The sequence below is a fragment of the Macaca fascicularis genome, chromosome 9, assembly GCF_037993035.2.
Source record: "Macaca fascicularis isolate 582-1 chromosome 9, T2T-MFA8v1.1".
Classification (NCBI taxonomy): Eukaryota; Metazoa; Chordata; class Mammalia; order Primates; family Cercopithecidae; genus Macaca; species Macaca fascicularis.
This window is the reverse complement of record NC_088383.1, coordinates 23,976,221-24,000,000: the sequence shown is the minus strand read 5'-3', so window position 1 is coordinate 24,000,000 and position 23,780 is coordinate 23,976,221. Positions and strand designations below refer to the sequence as shown.

Below are 23,780 nucleotides of genomic sequence, written 5' to 3'. Positions count from 1 at the left end.
AGAGATGCCCAGGGTCAGAGGCTCCCCAGACTGGCTCTGCCACAAGGAGAGCAGCCCCTGCACCCAGCGCGGCTCGGGCCTCCCTGACGCCAAAGAAGACTCTGAAATGATACGTTTGTTCTGCCTTTACTGCTGCATTTAAAAAAAAAAATCGCTACACTAGAATGAATGGATTATGAGTAAATAAAAAGAAGCTGTCAGTCTCTTTGAAGGTTGTGCTTAAAGAGACTTGCCAAGTCAGGACAGAGAATGACAAGATAGAGACCCTGGTGTTTTGCATGCTCAGCTCGGTTCTTCCGCTTCATCTGCACCGCACTAAAGGTTGTGTTGAGGCATTGAATCGCAAAAAAAAAGTGGCACGCAAAATAAAAGGTGCCACATCACAATGATTGCAGTGTTTTAACTGTGAGTGCCACACTGCCCAATCCAACGGAAACGCAGGTCTATACAGCCGAAGCAAACGGTACAATACTTCCATAACTTATAATTAAGTTGAAGTCGGCCTAACATTTGACTTTCTAATGAGTGTAATGAGATTACATGCCTGATGGAAGCATTTGTGCAAAAGCAACTTTTCGTGTTTAATGAGGCCCTAATAAAGGACAAAATCGAATTATTTTCTCTCGTTCTGAAATTCTGTCTCCAGTGTGAAATCTTCTTTTAGGAGGAGGGGAGGGAGAGGGCGCGAAGGCTTAAAAGTGGTGAGAGGGTCCACGGCCAAGGGGCTCCCGGGAGCCTCGCGACCCAGAATCTCCGCGTGTCTGGCCTGGCCGCGCTGCGGGGTCGGGCTCGCGGCCTCGCTTTAATTGCTCTTGGACTAGGTCCATGGCACCCGCGGCGCGCGGGGAACCCCTCGGTGGGTCTGAAACTAGGTTAAAGCAATTAGCATGCTGCCAACATATTGTCCTGCGGCAGGGCCGTGAGTATTAGAGACTATCCGCAATTGTACCTTCGCCCACCAGGCCGCTGCGGGCCGCGGAGCCACACCCCGGCTGGGCCAGGCCTGCGCCGCGCAGGACTAAGGTGCCACGCGAAGGAGCGCATCTCCAGTCCGCGCTCGCGCCAGCGCCATCTGCGCGCGCGCCAGGCTTCGCCGTCCAGTGCTGCGCGCCCCGGCTCTGGCGGGCAGGGAAGTACGCCCCGAGATCCCGGGAGGCGCTCTTGGTCACAAAGGAGACAAACCCAAGCCTGGACTCCCAGGCTTTCTGGCTAAGCGACCTCGGCCGCGCCCTCGCTCTTCTCCCCTTCGCTAGGGGGCGACCCTACGCCCCCTGCCTCAGGCTCACCTTCTCCCCAGGTTGCTAGCCGAGGAGGGTCAAGTTCTGTTGAAAGCAAAACGAACTCAGTTTTAGAAGTAAGCCTGTTGCAAAGATGGCAGGGGTAGCGAGCGGCTTCTTCCTGCCTTACCTAAAAGACCCTGGATTTATGTTGAGTGGCCTCGGAGTGGTCTCTAGGCTTTGGCACCGTAGCCTGTCTCATCTCCTTTGTGAGGAGTAAGCCTGAGTTCCAGGTACCTGATGCTGTTGCTGCCGAAGAAGTTGGTCACAGGGCAGCTCAAGAGTAGCCCCTTTCCCAGCCGGTGGAAGGAGAAAGGCCCATTCCCTTAGCCCACTAGCCCCCTGCTCCCACAGTACACCGCGCGCTCACTTTTATACACCAGGAATAGACAGGGTAGGGGTGACCTTGGGTAAATCAAATGTCGTCTCTGAGTCTTAGCTTTCCCATCTGCAAAGTGGGAACAATAAATACTCCAGGATGTATTTGTATAGGGTGTTTGGAAGGTGGGCTAAAAATACATACCAAAGTTGTAGGGCAGGCGACCTAGATGAAGTGCTGTCATAGAAAGTTGAGGTCTAATCCTCTAACCTACCCACCTTTAGGCTAAATCTGAAATGTAGTTTCTTACTAGAGAGCTATACTTTGAGTCTCTGGTTCGGTTAATTTTTACTAATTCTTTTGAAAGATTATCTATCAAATCATGTACTCACAAACCTTCAGGAAAAGGTGTAAATAGCATTTATTGACAACGCTTAGAAATAAACCATATCTGGCAATAAATAAGCATGACGTTTTCTGGCCAGAGTTCTCCCAACAACACAGAGTTCAGGAAAATCATAGGCTATTGCATATTTTCAGAAAATCAGGATAAATTATATAAATTATATATTTAAAAAGAAATCATCTATTTCATCAACTCAATAGGATAATAAATAGATAAATAATAAACAGTTGATTGCCATTAGAAAAATTTGATTCTTAAATTACATTTACATTATAGATATTTACATGTACAATATGCACAGAGACATAATCAGATCCTCAGCCGAGTCTGGGACTTCTCAGGACACAAACTCAAATGGTGGTTCGTTTTCTATGTTGTTGAAGGAAGCTTTGCTGTTGAGTTTTCTGGGGTCCTCTGGGGTCCAGACTTTGGCTGTTCGGATAATATTTTGTTCCTTGAGTTGTTTTTCATCAGTCCATGAGAGAGAGTGTCCTGCTAGGGGAGGGAGGCCATAATCAGGGTCGCTGGGGGATGGGGACCCTGGACAGGTGAGAAGAGAAGACAGACTGTGAATATCCAACCACATTCCCATTGGTCCCATCAGGTCCTTTAGGACCCTTTCCTGGGCACCTCAACTGAGCAGGTGTCCTCCGGTTACACTAGAACCACCCTCTTCCTCCACACTTCAAGCCCCCACCATCCCCTCCCAGGAATCCGAGGAGCTGCAAGTCTGGCGGGGACGCGCGCCCTTGAGAGCCGCGGTCAACGTGGCAGAAAAAAAGAAAAAAGAAAAAACAAACAAACGAGAAACGCGAGCTCGCATTCAAGGTTGCCCGTGCCCACCGACAATCCGTCATTCGGCTTGGCAGTCAGCTCCCCCAGCCCCTCCGGAGCCTTCGAGTGCCCGTCCCCGTCTACCTGAGCTGGGAAGCGGAAGCACTTACGGGTGCCCCGATGGCAGATGATGACCTTCTGGGCCTGGCTGCCCGGGCTGTCCCCGCCCAGGCGCCCGCTGCCGCCCGGACCCCCGCAGCCTCCCGCGCCACCGCCGCGCAAGGGCAGGTCGGCCTGCACGAGCTCGCTGAGGAAGTTGATGTAGCCTATGGCCAGGCGCAGCGTGTCCACCTTGGAGAGGCGCTTCTCGTAGGGTAGCGTGGGGATGTGTGAGCGCAGCCCCTCGAAGGCGTCGTTGATGGACTGCATGCGCCGCCGCTCCCGCACGTTGGCCGCCTGCCGCAGTTGCTGCAGCTCCGCCTCGGAGCGCACCCGCCGCCGCCGCCGCGCAGCCGCGGCCGCCGCTCCGCTCAGGCCGCGCAGCCGCGCCCCGGGAGACAGTACTGCCGCCCCGGCGCACGGGTAGGCCAGGCACGAGGGCGGCGAGCCGGGCGAGTAAGGGAAGCCGCCTGGGGGCGCCCCCGCCTCGCAGCAGTAGCCGCCGCCGCCGCCGCCGTCCTCTGGCTCACCGGGGCCCCCCGAGGGCGGCGGGGCGAGCGCTAGCGGGGCGGCCGAGGGCGCGGGCTGCAGCAGCAGGCACGCCCCGTCGCGGTAGCAGTACTCGTGGAGCTGGTGGCTAAGGAACTCCACCTGGGCCTGCTCATCCGCCAGCAGCTCATCACCGTCCTCCAGTGGGTCCCGGGAAGACTGGTCGGTGAAGAAGTCTTCCTCGTCGAAGTACGGAGAAGGAAAGGCGTCCAGGCCCCCGGGGAAGTGCTCCAGCAGCACCGCGTCCATGCTTGCCGCCGCAGTGGGCAGCGGGACTGCCGGGCTGCGCGTTAGTTCTTGGTAAGTTTCTGTGGCCGGCGTCGCCTGTCCGAGCCCCTCCCTCCCGGAGCCCTGGCTGGGGGCAGCTAGGCGGCCGCTGGGCTGCCCGCCCCCGGGCCTCCCTGGAGTGCCCGCGGCCGCTGCGCTCTGGCCGGCGCCCGCGTTGCGCTGGGGAGGGCTGTGAAGGACTTGCTGGAGCTGAGGGCTGGCACGCGAGGATTCTTATAACAACATCCACAGGCGCGTGCCAGGGACCCATCGCGCCAGCCAATCAGAGCGCTGGGTGCCGGCGGCGAGGGGGCCCGGAGGCGCGGCGGTGGGCGGGGGTGGGGGGCGTTTTACTCCCTTTGGGAGCTCCTGGGGTGAGGAAAAGGCGGGGTCGCGCGGCCCGGGACTCCTCGCACTTCTCTCCTCTTGTTCCTCTGCCTCTGCGTACTGGATTCTGTACCTGCCCCGCGCGCGGCTCCAGGGCCACCTGCGTACCGCGGTGCCCGCCGCCTACCTGCGCGCGCTGAGCAGCGCCGGGTCCTTCTGTCCTGGGGCTGGGGCAGCCGCGCGCCGCGTCTACAAGCAGCCAGAGAAGCTCCTAGGAGTGCGCGCCGGTAGCCCAGATGGCGAGAGCGGAGGCCGCGCGACGATCGTCGTCCTCCGCGGCAGCCTGGGCAATCCAAGGGTGCTGCCCTCAGGGGCCAGGTGGGTGCATTCCGCCACCCCCTTATCCGAGGCGCGCGGGGCTCCGGCCTGGGTTCCACTGGGGGCTTCTGTCCCATCTCTGGACTTTTCAAGGGCTTTTGCACAGTTTGCAGAGTATATGCGGGTGGCATTGGAAGGTGATCCGGGCCCACTCCCAAGGCGTTCCAGATGCAGCACGGGGGTTGGGAGCGCACCTATGGGACGCCGCTCCGGAGCCTGGCTTCGGTGCCTGGTGTCCGTCCCCAGCGACGTCGGCTCAGTGGCAGCCTCCTCTGCCCTCCCTGGCCCGGACTGGAGAAAGGAATGGGGAGACGGGAGGGGCTACCTCCGAGAGCAGCTCAGCAGGGCGCGTTTCTTCTGAGAGCAAATCTAGACCCTAGGGATTCTGAGCAATAAACCGGATACAAAAGGAGTCAATTGAATCGTCTGCTCCGGCACAGTCCAGAGGGAGGGCATTGAAGTTAAAGGGCAGAGTGTGAATCGTTTTCAAAGCCCGAGTCTCTCACCTTTCTGACTGGCCACCGGGACCATCCCTGAATGATTTTTTTCTTTCTCGACCTTTCTTTTCTGAAACACACATACACACCACACACACACACACACACACACACACACACACACACACACACGCCACAAAACGTGTGCAACTCTGCCCCAAGACAGACTTAATCACAGACTGTGATGCAACGTGAATTCCTCCCTTTAAGAGCAACAAAGAAACACTTTCGAGGTCTGGGCAATTCCAGTTAAAAGCCAGGCCTCAGCTTCCACCCCAGAAGAGTTCAGAAGCGCAGCCATCCTGCGTCTTCTCCCTACAGAGGACTGAAAGGAGTCGTCCTCCTGGGCCATTTCCTTTTTCAGGCACTTGTCTCACGAGAGGCTTCTGTTGGGTATTCAGACACCTCTCAAATTCCAAGTCATGCCTCTTCAGATTAGTGATTTAAATACGATTCTTGGTTTTAGATACTGCACTGTAATTAACTGAATTGAGACCAGAGTTAAACCAAAAGATACATAAGGTTAGAAGGCCAGAGATTGCCTTACCTTGCCAACAACCGCAAACAATTTTAACCCAAGGATGGACTGGTTTTCAGTAGTTTTTTCCTGTCTTAGTTTCTCAGCCTTCATAGTGAAGGAGTCGTTCACTATTTGCATATCCCTAAAGGCAAATATGGACAGGTTCCTGGTGATAGAGCCTGAGCTGTGATTCTCTGCAATTAGATTTCTCTTTCTGACCTCAAAGGAAGGGAAAAGGGTGTGTGTGTGTGTGTGTGTGTGTGTGTATCAAGACCAGAAATCTAGCCAGCTAGTGATGTGCACCCTCCCTTCCTCACATAGACTAAAACTAAGTGGAAATATGCCCGTGCCCGTGGGGCAATGTGAGGACATGCAAGAGTAACAACAAATTACTCAGCTTCAAAGCCTTATCGGAAATACTGATAACTATCCACTGAAGAGAAGACTAGAATTGAGCCTACAAAGTCTCTTTTCAGGAGGTTGAAAGGCTTTCTCTGGTGGCTCTCTAGACTGGTGGCTCTTGAGAAACTATGTGTCATAGACATGTGGGTAGGTGGAGGACTGGGAGACAGGGGAGTGAATGTGAATATATGGGTATCTGTTTTTTCTTTTTTGGGGGGGAGCATGGAGGTTGGGGGATAAAGTCTCGCTCTGTCGCCCAAGCTGGAGTGCAGTGGTGCGATCTCGGCTCATGGCAACCTCCGCCTCCCAGGTTCAAGCGATTCTCCTGCCTTAGCCTCCCGAGTAGCTGGGATTACAGGTGGCCGCCACTACGACTGGCTAATTTTGTATTTTTAGTAGAAACGGGGTTGCACCACTTTGGCGAGGCTGGTCTCGAACTCCTGACCTCAAGTCATCCACCCACCTTGGCCTCCCAAAGTGCTGGGGTTAGAGGCATGAGCCACCATGCCTGGCTATATATGGGTATCTTTTTATTCAATATGATTTTAGCAATCCACTTCCACAGAAAATCATCTCACATTTTTGATGAGTTTGCGAAAAGAGTTACAGAAATTCACCTTGAACACCCAGTGAGCTCATGGGACATTCACTGCTGGTAGGAAGCTTATTGTCTTATGAAGGGGGCAGAACTAGCATGCAGGCTCTGGGTGGCTCCTAGGGGTGCATGGATGAGCATGGGGTAGGAAGAACAGAAAATGTACTCACTTGTTTCAGACATAGTCCTTCCTACCCTTCCTCCTCCTCCTCCCTCTACTGCCCTCTAAGTTTTTAGAGAATTGCTGGCTGTGCACACTGGCCTTGTTGAGAATCTAGGACAAGGCCTACAGACAGTGACACTGTGTCTCTCACACACACACACACACACACACACACACACACAGGCTTTAAGTAAGACATGATAATTCTTTACTCTTATAAAAAGAAGAAAGACTTCTCCGCTAATAAAGGGAATTTTCTCTGGGTCACTGGAGGTCACGACCATGTGGATGGCTGCCCTCTGCCACTGGAAGCAACAGGTTGGATGAGAAGACTGAAACTGAGCCTTATCTTGCCAGGCTAAAGGCCCCCCACCCTCATTCCAGTCATGCCCTCTGCACCCCTGGATTCTCTGGGCAGTTGGGGAGCCTGGAGAGGGGCTTGGTCACGAGGCTCCAGGAGTCTGAGAGAGACACACACAGAGAGAGAGAGAAGGCTGCTCCCAGAGCTGCAAGCCACTCTATTCTCTGCCAGGCTCAGGATTCTTCTCACCACACATTGTCCCCATGAGAGATGTCCCCTAACCTTGTAAAGAGCTCTGCCTCATTATAGAATCGTATCTCATCCCCTGTGGTGGGCAGTAGAAGGAGCACTTGGTTCTTTCTAGTGCCAATCCCTGGTGAGACCTCAAGACTTTTTCAAGTCTTCAGCACGGGCTCAGTGCCACCCTGTTGCCCTGGGCCTGGCAGATTCCCAGGCTTCCTTCCGACTGCCCATAGGTCTTGCCCCATCTCCTAGGTTCTCAGCTGCAGGAGAGCTTCTGGCCAGGGCCATTGATGTTGAGCCTTGGTCTCATCTCTCTGTCTCTGCCTCTCTCTCATTATTGTTTTTAGAGACAAAGTGTCGCTCTGTCACCCAGGCTGGAGTGCAGTAGTTCGATCACAGCTCACTGCAGCCCTGAACTCCTGGGCTTAAGGGATCCTCCCGTCTCAGCTCCCTGAGTAGCTGGGACCTCAGAAATGAGCTCTCTTATGCTCTCGCGCGCTCTCTCTCTCTCCCTCCCTCCCTCTCCCCACACCTAGCTATTTCTCCCTCTTGGGGACTTGAATATTTATTCATTTGTTTCTCATCAAACATTTTCAGAGTCTTTTCCCAGCTTCTAGGAAAAATGACGAGAGGGTTAGAGCCCAGGTCCCTGGCTTTGTCCAGGATGAACTTGGGGCAAAGGCCACTCATGAAGAATGGCACCTCCTGGCTCTCCATCATCAGCTTCCCCATGGAACATTCTCATAGTGCATGATGCTGGGTGTGTATCCTCCCTTCAAGAACCTCGTCTTGCAGAAACCAGGATGCAGCTGTCTCACCCACAGTATCCCACATGCCTCCTTAGTGCCTGAAAGCAGGTACTTGTGGATGTGGCTCACAGTCTGTTCCTAGCTTGAGAAAGGGTCCATGTTAATTCCTCATGGCCCATACTGTTCCCTTCCCCATCTCAGAAACACAGAGGTGATGGCAGGTGGGTGGTTTCTCCTCTCCTGTGTCCCTGTCACCACTCCTTATCTGAGATATCTTTCTTCTCCCCGCTTGAGTGGCCAGGCACCCTCATTGGTCCACTCTTTATCCCTGTACTCTTGGGAAAAGATATGGAAAATATACTCACAAGGTTCACGCTGAAAGGCCTCTGAGGCCCAGAGACGTTCAGAGGTTTCCCTAAGGTCACACAGCAAGTTAGTGTCAGTTTTTGTTTTTTTAAATACAGATTTTTCAAAAATAGAGACAAGGTCTGCCTATGTTGCCCAGGCTGGTCTCTAACTCCTATCCTCAAGTGATCCTCCCACCTCAGCTTCCCAAAGTGCTAGAATTACAGGCATGAGTCACCATAAACAGCCAAGTTAATGCCAGTCTTACCCATCTCAGCCCAGTACTGGCTCCACTGACTGCTGAGAACAGATTCCTGCCCTGCTTCCCTCACACTTCAAAGGCATATTTGTACCTATGTGCAGTGTTGTCTAGGCTAGTCTTGAACTCCTGGCTTCAAGATATCCTCCCACCTCAGCCTCCCAAAGTCCTGGGATTACAGATGTGAGCCACTTTGCCCAGCCTCCCCTTTTTTCTGAAGAAGTTGTTGAATGTAGTTGCTTTAATATGATTTTCACATGCATTAGCTCATTAGCTCCTAATACAGAACTGTGAGATGAACTGGGCAGGTATTTTATTAAACTTTTATTTTTATTTCTTTTTTTGAGACAGGGTCTCACTGTGTCACCCAGGCTGGAGTGCAGTGGTGTGATCATAGCCCACTGCAGCCTCTAACTCCTGGGCTCCGGGGATCCTCCCTACTCGGCCTCCTTAGTAGCTAGGACTACAGGTGCACACCACCATGCCCAGCTTGGGCAGATTGCTTTTTATCATTCACAAGTGGAAACAGATTTAGAAGGGCTAACTGGCTTGGAGTGACATGCTGGCACTATGGAGCCACAAGTAGAAATAAGTGGGTTTCTAGCACAAGGGAATGGGGATCTCTTGTGGGAGGGTTCCCTAAGAGACGTTCTCCACTCAGTGGCTGCTCAGCCTAAAAACAATACATAACAGCTGGGCGCAGTGGCTCAAGCCTGTAATCCCAGCACTTTGGGAGGCCGAGACGGGCGGATCACGAGGTCAGGAGATCGAGACCATCCTGGCTAATACAGTGAAACCCCGTCTCTACTAAAAAATACAAAAAACTAGCCGGGCGAGGTGGCGGGCGCCTGTAGTCCCAGCTATTCGGGAGGCTGAGGCAGGAGAATGGCGTAAACCCGGGAGGCAGAGCTTGCAGTGAGCTGAGATCCGGCCACTGCATTCCAGCCTGGGTGACAGAGCGAGACTCCGTCTCAAAAAAAAAAAAATACATAAATAAAACTGGGCTGTCTCCCACTGAGAATGAGGGCAGGAGGCACATATCTGTGGTAAAATACAGAGAAGACCCACAGGCTGAATGCCAGCCCCATTCCTTCTTGCCTTTGCATTTCTCCTTGTTAAACATTAACTTTTAAAGTGAGAACCACCTAAATGCTGATATAATTATCCAAATAAGCGTTTTCTGTCATGCCAGGGTTTATTTGATGAATAGCAAAGCTTCTGAGCTTTGTCCTTCGCTTTCGTTATTCGGCAAGGTGTTTGAACTTTAGTAATGTAAACACTGCAAGTCATTATTACTGGATGTCTGTATCTTGGCCTCCAAAGGGAGCAGTGGAAAGAACAACAATGAATTTAATAGAAACAAAAAATGTTTTCTCTGTCTATTTCTTGTCAAAGCTATACATGTTTTCTGTCTTCATGTCCTTTGGTAGGGCCTTAAATGAACTATGGTGCATCTGTATAATGGAATATGCAGCAGCCAGAAAAAACGAGTTGTTATTTTTGTTTTTTAATTTGGTGATGTGAAATATCTCCAAGATGTATTGTTAAGTGAAAGAAGCAAGAGTGACTAGTATGTTCCTTCTTGCATTTAACAAAGAAGACAGGGAATATATGTAAGCATGTTTGTGTAGGCATCAAATATCTCTAGATGGGCAGGGTGCAGTGGCTCATGCCTGTAATCCCAGCACTTTGGGAGGCCGAGGCGGGTGAATCACCTGAGGTCGGAAGTTTGAGACCAGCCTTGCCAACATGGTGAAATCCTGTCTCTACTAAAAATACAAAAATTAGCCAGATATGGTGGTGCGTGCCTGTAGTCCCAGCTTTTGGCGAGGCTGAGGCATGAGAATTGCTTGAACCGGGGAGGTGGAGGTTGCGGTGAGCTGAGATGGAACCACTGCATTCCAGCCTGTGCGACCGAGTGAGACTCTGTCTCAAAAAGAAAAAAAAAAACAAACCTCATGATGGATACCCAAGAAACTAATGCAATTATTGCATCAAGAAAGGAACTGAGTGGTTAGTGGATAGAATTATTGTATACTCCTTTGAATCTTTTGATTTTTAAGATATGTGAATGTAGATGCAGGATTTTTAAATTTTAAAACTTTTTAATTTTTAATTTTTATGGATACATAATAATTATACATATTTTTGGATCACATGTGATATTTTGATACCAGCATACAAAGTGCAATTATCAAATCAAGGTAATTGAGGGTATTCATCACCTCAGACAATTATCACTTCTTCATATTGGGAACATTCCAGTTTTTCTCTTCTAGCTATTTTGAAGTATACAACCTACTTGAGTTTGAATTTGGCTGACTTTTATATTTAGTGGGTTCATGGTGAGGCCCCAATAATAGAGGTTAATTGACTAACCGAGTGGATAAGGTAGGCTTCACCACAGCAGCTTTTAGAAAGTACTGACTTCTGGGGGGGTGTAAATTTCCTTTTTAAAAAATATTTTTTTCTTTGTATATTGTATTTATTTTGAACATTCTTTTTTGAAAAAACTATTTCAATAGCTTTTGAGGTACAAGTGGTTTTTGGTGACATGAATGAATTGTATAGTGGTGAATTCTGAGATTTTAGTGCACCTGTCGCCCAAGTACTGTACGTTGTACGTAATATGTAGCTTTTCATCCCTAGCCTCCATCCCACCACCCCACTTCTGAGTCTCCAAAGTCCATTTTATCACTCTGTAGGCCTTTATGCAGGAAATTTTTTAAAAGTTAATGAACTTATTTTTTTAAGAAAAATTTTGGAGTTTATTATGTCTTTATATAAACCCTGGAGGAGCCCTTCAGAGATCTGGATCGTAGCTTGTGCCATTTTAAAATATCAGCAAGAACTAGGTGGTAGGTGGGAACAACAAGGGCTCACAGGGGCTGTCAAGTAACCTTGGTGACTCCCTTCCATAATAATCTAAAATGGGTGGCACTGGATGCAATGCTTTTTCTTGTATGAAGTCAATGTCGAATAAAGTTTAGGGAGATTCAACAATGTAAAACACATTTTAAATTACTAAATACTCATGAAAACCACCACATTTTCGCATTGTCTGCAATGGCACAACCTACTGGTGACTGCTGTTAACGTTTTGGTCTATTTTCTTCTGTGTGTTTCTAGTTCTATATCTTACAGTTTTCACTGGACAGCATCTCATAATTTCTCCATCTCTTTACTGGCAGGCTTTAATGGTGGCATGATTCTTCATCACATGGCTTTACTGTTGGGTAATTTCATGTTCACTGAGCACCACTCGCTTCATCTGAGAACTCACAATTCAGTTCATGTTTTCTGTATCTCTTTGACTGCCTTTGTATTCTATTTGTGGTCTGACTTTTTTTTTTTTTTTTTTTTTTTGTAGTAGTACTATTCCTCTTGTTCCCTTAAAATCTTGTCTAGAGCAAAAAACTCTTCATCTTCTGGGTTAATCTGTGCTTGAAGAAACATATGCCAAACCACACCTGGTTCAAGCACAAAAGTGCCCAATGTTAGCCAAGAAACATTAGGTTTTTGGGAAAGCTGCCTGAAATCTCAAGTGTACAGTTTTCCTGCTTATGCTTTTCAAGAAATAGGCAGCTGCATGTCCCTAGCCACACCTCTGCTCCTGCATATGCAAAAAGAAATTATCCTAATATTACCTCATTGGGTTATTGTGAGGATTAAGTGAGTTAACAGATATAAAGCACATCAACAGTGCCAGGCACATAGTAGTAGTTGCTTAATAAGTTATTTAGTAGTAGGTGCTCAATACATGATGGAATGGATATGTGTAAGTCATCGTGAGAAGTGGGAGCCTGCTTAATCACACAGGAGTCATTCCTGGTGTTGGCCACCGCATCCTACCTCCTAGATTCATAGTGGAGAGTATCAATGACTATATCAACAAATACTGAGTTTAATTCACTGTCTACACTGGAAGATGCAGCATACTTCTATTCAGCTATTCTCATGACTTTTGGAGCAGTCAGGATTATATCTAGTTACAGCTTTTTGCTAATGCTCCTGGCTTTAAAGTGGGGACCAGAAAAGTAGTTCGTTGGCCAGGCATGGTGGCTTATGCCTGTAATCCGAGCACTTTGGGAGGCTGAGGTGGGAGGATCACTTAAGCCCAGGAGTTGCCTCGGCAATGTAGTGAGACCCCATCTCTACAAAAATTAAAAAAGGTAACTGGGCATAGTGGCACATGCCTGTGGCCCCAGCTACTCAGGAGGCTGAAGTGGGAGGGTGGCTTGAGCCCGGGAGGTTAAGGCTGCAGTGAGCTGTGAATGCACCACTGCACTCCAGCATGGGTAACAAAGTGAGATTCTGCCTCTTAAAAACAAACAAACATAAAACAAGGCAAGATGCTCAGGATGGTGGGCGGGAGGCGGGGGAGGTGTTCCCACAGGCCAATCTTTATCATTTCTCCTCTGCAGTGTCCCTCTCCAAGTCACCAGTTAGACTGATTCCAAGACTGTGAGTGCAGGAGCCCAGGGGGAGACAGCTTTCCCCGTCTAACTCCCTCACTCTCCCCAGCCCTGCAGAGAAGCCAAGGATGTTTGTTTCACTTCTTATCTGAAGGATAAGCCAGGCTTGTTATGGGACACGGTTGCCTCACAATCTGCTCATTCCTCTGTAATCAGTATTTATAGCCATTTCTCTCTTCATAACAAGGGGACTCTCCATTACTGGGATTGAGTTTCCTGGCAGGACCTATCATTGGACCTCTCCTTTCTGTGGGACTCTGATTTTTCTGGATCCATATTTCTTCAATGAAAGCTCCACAGTTTTATTACAACAATTTTTTAATTTTGTGATATCATTTAGATGATAACCTTTAAAAATAATGACAATGAAGTATGGGCGTCTGCTGGAACATCTAGATGAGCACCTTAGGACTTGGTCCTACCATGGGACATGGGACCTGAATCTGGGCTTCCATTCATGTTTAAGATTAGGGGGTGCCAATCAGGCAACCTTAATTACTGCAGGCTAAAGAAAACACACAGAGATTGTGCTTGTGCCTAGAAAAGATGAAATAGCTGCACAACAAGCTAGACAGACAAAGCTAGCATGGTAGTTTAATTAAACTGGAGTAGAACTATCCCGTGGCACACAGTGGACTGAAGAGAGGAACTGATACCATGTTAGCTTTGTAGGTGGCATATGTCACTATGACAGAGTCATATTATCTATCATAGTAAATGCTGGTTAATTTGAATTTTGTTGATTTATAAACTTTTTCATTTTAAATTTTGTCTGGCTTTGTAGTTATCCAAGAGCAGTACATAGAAAGAGTTTATTCTGATGTTCTAAGTATTTGTGAATTACTAATTAAATTATTAATATGAAATTACTTAAGTACATTACTTAATTTCATATTAATAATTATTGAATGTGACACCGAGAGCCCATAAATGTTTTTATTTGTTGCTGTTTTGTTTTCCATGAATGTTTAAATTTCTTTTTGTGCATGTTAAAAAATGTACCCAGTGTATTACTACAGTCTTATTTGTGTGCAATGTAAGTAATCTCTATGGAGATTTTATACAAGTACATACATATGTGTATGTCTACAGGAATATACGCATATGTACAGGCATGAATATATATACATATTAAAGTCAAGATTGAGAAATACTGTTCCAGATGATTACCAAATACAGACGTTTGGCTTCAGGAGGTAGATAGCAGAGAGGAAAGAGGACAGGAGAAGAAAGTGAAAAGGAAGTGAAGTAAAATAAGAGGGAGAAGATGCAAGAAGAAGAGTTGGAAAGGTAAGAAACACACATGAAAGGGCAGAGAATGGAAAAGCATGGACATTTGGCCCATATCACCTGAATTCAGATCCAAATATCTGCTCAAATGTCCTTATAGTCGTCTGTTCCTGGATCAACTATTTAATCTTGCTTAGATTTAGTTTCATTGGATAGTGAAAGGGGAAGAAATAACAATGTTTACCTTAAGGATTGTTGTGGAAAGTAAAGCAAATGATTTATGAAAAGCATCTGATACGTAGCAGGCATTCAATGAATGCCAGTTCCCATCTTGCTTCCCCTAATGAGTAAGTTTTTTTTTTTAATCAAATGTCTATAAAGTACAGAAGAAAAAAGAAAAAAAGAGGCATGCATGAGAAGTGATATTACAGGGGTTCAAAGAAGAACTGGAGCACTCTCTTCCACTGGTATCTTTCACTTTGAGCCTTGATTATCTGTATCAACTTAAAAGTTCTTTTTTTGACTATACACCTTGCATTATTTTGGATAAGTGTTCTACCTTCTGTAACACATGTCTAAGGATAAGGGTGATTAAAATATAACATTTATGTCTCTCTCATGTAATAGTTTAGCATAGGCAATCCAAAGTTTATATGATGACTACATGGGTTGGAGGTCCAGCTTCCTTGCAGCTTGTTGCTCTGAAACTTGCTCCTGAAACATGGCTTCCATCCCTGAGTTTAAAATGGCTGCTCCTACTCCTACCATTGCTGCATCCCAGCCAGCAAGAAAAAGGAAAGGACACACTTTCCTTCTTTCCTTTTAAGAACCCATGACCTGAAGGTTGCTTACATCGAGGCTGGTCACACTCAATTGGCCTGAGCCATCACATGGCCACATCTAGCTGCAAGGGATGCAGACAAACAGTCTTGAGGTTGGTAGGCATGTTTCTAGTTATAACTTAGAATGTTATCAAAGAAAGAGAGAAAAGTAGTGTGTGTTGGGGAGATGGAGATTAGCTGTGCCCAATGCACCTTATCATTACCAGTTTTGAGTATGACCTCTTGAGAATATATGTATCTTTATATATTTTAAATTGCACACAAATAGGACTGCAGTAATACATTGGGTACATTTTTCAACATGCACAAAAATAAATTTTAAGAAGGTGAGTAAAGATGTAAGTTCTAAAATTCTTACTGCACCTCAGTAGAATATCTTACTTGCTTTGGAAACTACTACTCTATATAATGCTGAACAATCACTTAAGTTTGTTTTCTTTTTGTTTTGTTTTGAGACAAGGTCTCACTCTGTCACCCAGGCTGGAGTGCAGTGGCATGATCATGACTCACTGCCTCCTCCACCTCCTGGGCTCAAAGAATCTTCCCACCTTGGCCTCCCAAGTAGCTGGGACTACAGGCACATGTCACCACACCCAACTTATTTTTGTAGAGATGGGGTTTCACCATGTTATCCAGACTGGTCTTGAACTCCTGGGCTCAAGTGATCCACCCACCTTGTACTCCCAAAGTTCTGGGAACACAGGCATGAACCACCACACCCGGCCACTTAGGTATTTTTTTAAGCTGAATAATCTTGTTGTTTTTCATCATTATATATGAAGCTGTAAACACAGAAATGCTGAGGAAATGTCAAATCATGCTGTTTTAATTTATTTATTGCTTTAAAGAATATGTTTTGAGCATCAACTATGTTCAGGTGACTGTGTTATAGATGTGGAAATGCAGAGATGAATATGTGCAATCTCTGCCCCTTAACACATTCTTGGTGTAGTAAAGAGAGGAGTAATTATGATTCAGTTCAGTGAGGGCTATATTGAGGTATAAGTTGGTATAAGAATGAAGGGACAGGGAGAGCTTCAAAAGAGGAACAGTGTTGGCCAGGCACGGTGGCTCATGCCTGTAATCCCAACATTTTGGGAGGTTGAGGCAGGCAGAGAGGTCAGGAGTTCAAGACCAGCCTGGCCAACATGGTGAAACCCAATCTCTACTAAAAATACAAAAATTAGCCAGGCATGGTGGCACGTGCCTGTAATCCCAGCTACTCGGGAGGCTAAGGCAGGGGAATTGCTTGAACTCAGGAGGGAGAGGTTGCAGTTAGCTCCGATTGTGCTGTTGCACTTCAGCCTGGGCAACAGAGCAAGACTCCATCTCAGGGGAAAAAATAAAAGGAACAACGTTGAGCTAAGCCAGTCCTGAGGAAGCATGACCACAAGAGGAGGGGCAGAAATGTGCTTCTGGGAGGTTGAACATATTTACAAAAGCCTAGAGCTGTCAATAGCCCATGGATATCCCCAGCAAATCCATGAGATGTTAGGGGCTCAGCCCCAAGCACAGCCTGGGTTCTGCACCTTCCAGTGTGCCTTTTTGCATCTCCTTTCTTAGTCCCGCCTCCACACCCCGGCCCCATCCCAGGCATGGAGTGGCCTCATGGTGAACACATGGATGACCCACCAAGACTTGTGTCTTCAAAGAATGCCCAGTGCTCCAAATTATCCTTTTTGCCCTCTTTAGAAGCCAATTACTTCAGGGCCATTGGTCTCACTTAGAGGCCATAAAGGAAAACATCTGCTCCCGTAAGGTATGAGCAACACAGAGCAACCACATCATTCCCTCCCCAGGATTTGATTAGGACTCTTGAAAGGTAATGCCATAAATCACAGGAAGGGATTTTTTGAATCTGGCATTTGGGCCTTAGTGCAGTCATTTGAAGGCATTTTTGGGGTAGACAGAGATTTCCTCGTGTCTACTGAATCTCACTTTTATTTAGCCTTTACCAGCTCTAGAAATAGATTTCCCTGTGTGCACCTCATGGTAGAATGTCTTTCTGTATCCTCATACACTCCTGATTCTGGCTTTTTTTCTTTTTCAGAAGCTTGTTATCTACTACACCTGAGTACAAACCCATTGTAGAAATCCAAGATGGTGCTAGGAATATATGCAGAGACTCCTAAAAATGTTAAGGGATGTCCCAGATGAAACCAAAGCTGAGAATGCATCATCTGTTATATAATATTTCCCTGCTCAAATTTAAAATGATGTGAGGGATTTATGTTGTCATTGACCTTAGAGGTCTCCAGGACTTAGAGAGTACATTTCGTCTTCAGCTGGACAAGTTTGAGCAGAGAAGAAAGGAAGGTACAGATAGATTATTTTATACTTTCTGGATGCTTTACAAAAAAAAAAAGATTAACCGGGAAAGCTTCCACCATACCTAGGCTTTGGGAGCCAGTGGAGCAAACCACAGATACTCTAGTTCTTCCAGGCAGATGATAGCTTACACTTCTCTACCCTCTTCAAGGTGAAATGTGGCCATATGACATGCTCAGCGAATGAAAGATGTGTGAAAATGACATGGTACCTCTGGGAGGAAACTTTAAGAGCCAGTGCACAGTTTATCTCTTTTGCCTCCATATTCTGTACTGATTGTGGACATACATCTTGGGGCAGAACATCTGTCAGCTGGGGACCTGGAGTGACTCTGATAAACAAAGTTCCCCAGCAAACCTTCATAGAATGGGTAACCTGGACCAGAAATAAACTTTTGTTGTGTGAAGCTGCTGAGATTTGGGGGTTGCTACTGCAGCAAAACCTAGCCCACCTGACATACCTAGGTTGGTGCATGTAGTATTCTGCACCTAGTGTCATTGCATAGAGACTCAGTACCTTTGTGGATTTGTTTACAATCTTTTGGTTTTAAGTAGTGGAAGCCAATTTGAACTAAGTTAAACTTTAAAAGGGGGATACATCATGGGATACAGAGCATCTCCTAGAATCTGATAGCAGGAATGTAGTGAGGCCTCAGGAGGCAGCAGTGCCAAGTGTTGTAGAAACTGAAGATTCTCCCCTGATACCTAATTTCTCCCTCCTTTCCTAATGGCACTCCAGGATTTTAGCTGGGCACATAGCTACCCAGAATAAAAACTACATTCCCTGCTCACCATGGCAGCTTAGTGTGGCTATGAAACTAATTTCTAATTAATGGGTTGTGACCAGAAATGAGGCCAAGCTTTGGGATTCAATCTTTGAAGGGGAAAGACATGTCCTATGTTGTCACTTCCTCTGTTTCCACTGGTTGGAATGCTGAGGCAACAGGAGGAGTTGGAGCAGCCACTGTGAACCATGAGTTGAACGCTACATGTTGAAGATGAGCAAATACACAAAAGGAACTGAAGTCCTCCATATCATTTACAGTCCATACCAAGCCTGGAATACCTATCCAGCTTCATTTTGTCTTTATGAGAAATAAATAAACTTGTATCTCACATTTTAAAACTTTTTAAAATAGAGCAGCTAAACTTGAATACTAGTCAACACATCATGATCTAGAAAGATGCCTGGACATTGTCTCCATCTTTCCTGTGCTTCTCTCTGTTTCCTTCTGCACATATTCATCCTTTTCATTTTCTATGGATCAGCTTTCTCTGATTTCTAGTTATTTCATAGAAAACGTGGCTGCCTCAAAGAAGCACTATGTTCATGTATGTAACACACATTTATTAAGCACCTGTTCTGTGCTGGGAAATACCTCTTCTATGTACTGTTCTGTCTGTTGCTAGCATTAAACACTAGCAGAACACAGATCCTTTTTTCCGTGGGGCATACAGAGGAGTCAAAATGAGGAGTAGAGGTAGACAGTAACGTGAAACAGAATGATCATCTTGAAATTTGAAGAAATAAAAAATTTTATTTAAAAAAGAATTGTATTAAGGATGAAGTCAAGAGGGATGCTAAGGATGGAAATGTAGATGGGATCTAGATCAAAGAAGACCTTGTAAACTGTGTTATGGAGATGGGCATCCTATAGATAGTCATTTCCAGACTGGATAAACCTTATAGGGGTATGGGAAGAAACTATCAGAACTATCATCTATATTTTTATCTTTTTAAGAAAAATTGTGTGTCTTATGCATTCTTTGTAATATATATAACTGATTTGTATAGCAGTACATGTTTATAACTTACATATAATTAATTTGGGAATAGAAAGCTGACAAATGGTTTTACCCAGGGGGATAGCATGATCCAGTTTACCAATTACAAAGGGTGCTTGGGGCTGCGGTGTGGAGAGTGGATGGAAGCAAGGCAGGACTACAGGTAGGGAGACTGAGCAGAAGGCTGTGGCAGCAGAACAGCTGGGATATTGTGAAGGACTGAACTGGGTGGTGACTGGGCAGATTGGAGAGAGATTTTGGAAAGAGAATTACTAGGACTTCTGAACTTATTGAATGTGGGACTTGGAAAAAGAGAGAAGGAAAATATGATACTAAGGATTCTGCTTTTGCCATCAGGATGAATGGTAGGCCTGTTACTGCAATTGTAGGCAAACTAAGGTCTGTAAATTGGCCCTACATTGAGGGACATGGAAATTGCTGGTGAAAATGATTAAAAACAGTTTCAATGTGAGACTGGGGTGCAGAGTGATGAAGACTGAATAAAGGCAACGAACTTGATTGAGACACCTATCTGGGGGAACTTATTAAGAGGTAGAGTTGTGAACGTGATAAGAGAAAGGTCAGGGGGTGATTTTTTGTTACTTTTTGAAGATGGGAAAGACTTTCACCCTGGGAGGAATCTATTTTCTCCCCTTTATTCTCCTCTCAAACAATCCTTTTCAGACACACATCCATCTTCCTTATCCTTGGCCAACTTCCTTATTCCTGGACCAGCTTCTCTATTACTTTAAGAAAATCATTTTATTTTATCTGGTCAAAAACGAATCCTAATACTTGATGACGCATATAAAAGTAATGACGGTGGTGGACTTACATTAAGGGAAAGGAAGTTTCCAGCTAACATTAGACAAGACAGACAAGCTGTAAAACTTTTTGAAGTTCCCTTTAGACACACCCAACATTTCTGTCTCCTTAATCTTTTCTTCAAGTTGGCCCTGAGTATTATTAAACACCACTTGTTCTTTTTTAAATTATCTTAATATCATAGCAGTATTTCTTGTGCTATTTTTCTTTTTCGGTATTTTCGCCGTGTGAAGGCTTTTCGGGGCTTGCCTAGGGAGGAAACTCCATTCACAATTTACTCCCTAAGGAAAGAAAGCATTTCAAGGTTTTGCTTTAAAAGCCAGCTTGAGGGGTGGGGGTGGGGCGGGGGGCTCAAGTTCTTGGTTTGTCAGGTCTTCGGGGCACAGACGGGTACAGGAGTGACCCACTAAAGGCACAGCTGTTGATGCAGCCCAAAGAAGCTAACGTACCTTTCGTGGTTTCTTCTGGTCAGGGAGTGACTGTGGCTTTGGGAGAGGTCAGTAAGGAGAAGGCCACACTGCTGTTTAACCAGAAACAGCTGCTAAATGCGCCTGGGCTCAGGCCCTTCTTTGCACAGGAAGACAGACAAGGAGAGGGCAGGCCTACCTGGAAAGTTCAAGTTAAATCCTGACAGGCCTCTGGAGGCCCAAGCAGCCCAACGTGTGGGCAAAATGTTTCTTCCCCGGCACACCGCTTGCCTCCCCGGAGAGGTTCAAGCGTCCTGTGACCTCCTGCTGCCCTTAGTCTTGAAACCAAACCGGGACTGGGCAGCCAGGCCCCTGCAGCTTTTTCTGTCCCGACCCCTAGGACGTCCGTGGGCACCCCTGGCTGGCTGCTATGGCTGCAGAAGAGCAAGAGCGAAACCGCGCGAGTGGCAGGAGCAGGCCAAGCCGGAGGCCCCTCCCCGGCTCCCTCTCCGGCGGCCTGCCCTCCCCCTCCCGGGACGTTTTTATAGCAGACACCTGCAGCACGGGCGGCCGCCCGGGTTCCCGACACAAGGCGCTGGTACCTGAGCCCTTGACTGGTAATGCACCATAAACAGCTCCTTTCAGGCCCTTTCAGAGCGGGAGCGCGGAGGTCACCGTGTCTACAAACCCCTCTGTGTCCGCCACGTCTCCTGGGCCCTGGGCGCTCAGGCCTCCAGCCGCAGAGCACGCCTGCCCGTGGGAATCCCAACACTTGTGCTCTGCGAGGCCGGCGGGGCGGGGGCGGGGAAGTGGGACCACCCGGCCCTCCCCAAGCCCGGCCGCCTCCGCCCTCCCCGCCGCTCGTTCACAGAGCGCAGCGAGTGGAACGAATTGGGTGCGCAGTCCTCAGACGCTGGCGGAAATCAAATGATAAGGCGAGGTGGGACACCCGCTCTCCGCCCCGCGGCCGACGTCCACCCCACGGCAAAGGTATCACGCGGTGTGTCCCGCCTCCCGGCACCGCGAGAGGCGGGATGACTCTGCCTGGGCCCCGGCGCAGCCAAAGGCCCGGCTCGGTGGGGCGCGATCCCAGATCGGCGCGCACAGCCCTCCGAGGGCCAGGTTGGATTGGGTGTGGTTGTACCTGTGGCGTGGGTGACCCAGTGACTGGGACCCGGGCCAGTGCTGTCAGATGTGCACGTCCTGGGCGGGGCTGGAGGCCGAGTGTCACTAGTAGCGGCGGCGGCGAGGCAGCCATTCGCCGCCTCCCAAGCCCGGCGGTGCGCGCAGGGCTTGGAGCACTCGGTGCTGAGACGCGAATGCGTATAAAGAGAAAAGTGTTTCCAATGTTTCCCCAAAATGGGGAACAGGGAAGAAGGACAAGTATCATGCAAGACGCCACGGCCACCTGTCTTTTGCCGACCATTCTGCCTTCTTTTCCGGTGGCCTGGCTCTGGGCACCAAAAGGCGGGGAGAGGGCGCCGCGCCCTAGAGCCAGCCGCGCTCGGGGACCGCAGGCGGCGCTGGCCCAGGCCACCCAAGTCCAGCAGATGAGCCCTCGTCCTGCGGGGGACCGGGCCGGAGGCCAGGGGGACGGCAGTGTCGCCGGAGGGAGCGCGCAGTCCAAGGCCGGTGCTCCGGCCCCGCGCGCCCCCTCCCGGGTCCGCAGGGAACCCGGGTTACCTGGGGAGCTGGGCTTTGTCGGCCACGCTGGCTCTCCGAGGCCCCAGAACTAATTAAACGCCTCTTTTGGCCAAGGAAAGCCTTGCGCCGGACGGGGGTGGGGGCGTGTGGGGGCGGCATGTGGGCACGGGAATAATCAGCCCCATTCTTGCGCTTCTACAAAACCCGCGGCGCAGCGAGAAGTGAACAGCGGCTGCCTGAATGGCGGTTTCAAAAGGCGACACCTGCAAGCGCGGCCGGTTGTGAATTGAATTGAGTCAAATGCGGCGCCCGCTCGTACCTGAGCAGCGAGCTATTAGTGTCAGGCGCTCCCGGTCGTCCGGGCTGGGAAGTGCGCGGCCCGGCCGCCCGCGCTGAATGCAGCAAGCTGCGGCGCGGCCGCTCCATGGGAATGTCGCCACTTGTGCTGCTAGCGGTCGGGAGGGGGTGCGCTGCCCTTTCAGAGACAGACACAATTAGGCAAAATGCTCAATGAACATTATAAATGACGTGCGATCGCTCTGCAGATTGCCTGGCAAATCAAATTATATGGTCGCTCGCGGGCAATTTCCATGTGCTTTTAAAACTTGAACAGGTATTCGCCCATTTAAAAAAAAAAAAAAAAGAGGGGGAGGGGGGAGGCGACTCAGGGATTCCGGAAAAAAAAACAAGTGAAAGAGTCGGTGTTGAATATTCACATGTCCCCTTTGTTGGCGACTGACTTCACAATGGGCTTGGAGAGGGGGTGCGTTTGGACGAGACACATTTTTTACTGTCTTCCATGCCGCAGAGGAAGGCACCAGAAGTTTGCATTTATTACAACTCACAATTACAGTGGGACTCCCTTTTTTCTTTTAAGACTAAAATACTTCTCATAATGAATGACTTGAAAGCTACTGTCATTCTAATAAGATGGAAGAAACATTCTAATCAGATGGAAGCGCGCCCGGGTGCACTTGGGGAGGAGGCGGAAAGAACCCTGCGCTTCTCCCTGGCACCGAGCATTAATCCCAGAGGGAGCTGGGGAAGCTGGGGCTCCAAGCTCTGCACAGCCCAGACTCTGGGCCTCAGGCGCGGCCCCGAGGCTCCCCAGTTGTCCTTCGGCCTCCCTGCGGTCCCCCAAGTATCAGGAGGAGCAGCGGCACAGGACCAGTGAGAGAAGAAGCGCTGGGTGCAGTGCGCCCAGAGCGGCTCCGGCAGTGATGCTGGCACCGGCACGAGCACCCCGGCCGCCCTTGGTCTGCCCCAGCTTGGCCCTGCGCTCTGCGGCAGCGACCCTCGGAGGAGGGGGACAGCTGGAGGCGCCCGGATTGCGCGGACCCCCGCAGAGGCCAGGAGCCGAGCCTCAGGCGAGAGGCTGTCATCGAGCAAGAGCAGAGTCGATTCTGGCTTCAAAAAAAGGAAGCAAGGAAGCAGCAGCCATCCGTGGCCTCATGCCCCTGCCGACCTCTATCTCATTTTCGATTTTCTACTCTTTTTGTTTCTAGATAATTGGGACGGAGGGAGGGGCGAAGAATTGCAGATCGTGGTGACAGTTGGTAAATATATGCATCTTAGTGAGGAAAGACAAGCAGAAGAGAAGATTGGAAATCCAGCTTTGGGGTTCGTCTTTGTCGGTGACTCACTGTGTTATCTTGGGCAAGTAGCTTAACCTCTTGGGCTCAGTTTTCTCATCCATGAAATGGGAACCAATGTCT

The 23,780-nt window shown here is 48.5% G+C and overlaps 1 protein-coding gene across 2 annotated transcripts; it reads right to left on the bottom strand.

The window, feature by feature from the left end:
* Positions 1-2,001: 2,001 nt before the first annotated feature.
* Positions 2,002-22,511, bottom strand: PTF1A (pancreas associated transcription factor 1a). 2 transcript variants are annotated; one of them, XM_005564798.5, is made up of 2 exons: positions 2,947-3,824; positions 2,002-2,542 (listed from the first exon to the last, which is right to left on the bottom strand). In XM_005564798.5, exons 1-2 carry the CDS (start codon positions 3,731-3,733, stop codon positions 2,340-2,342), a joined length of 990 nt encoding a protein of 329 aa, XP_005564855.2. In that variant the 5' UTR covers positions 3,734-3,824; the 3' UTR covers positions 2,002-2,339. The 2 variants fall into 2 exon arrangements, 1 of the variants encoding a protein (XP_005564855.2); XR_010577869.1 differs by lacking the exon at positions 2,947-3,824 and adding an exon at positions 22,385-22,511 and having other exon boundaries at positions 2,407-2,542.
* Between the last annotated feature and the right edge of the window lie 1,269 nt (positions 22,512-23,780).

Coding starts and splice junctions, on each gene's coding strand:
- PTF1A (XM_005564798.5), bottom strand. CDS start 3,733: ATGGACGCGGTGCTGCTGGAGCACTTCCCCGGGGGCCTGGACGCCTTT. Junction 2,543..2,946: donor CATCTGCCATCGGGGCACCC/GTAAGTGCTTCC, acceptor TCACCTGTCCAG/GGTCCCCATCCCCCAGCGAC.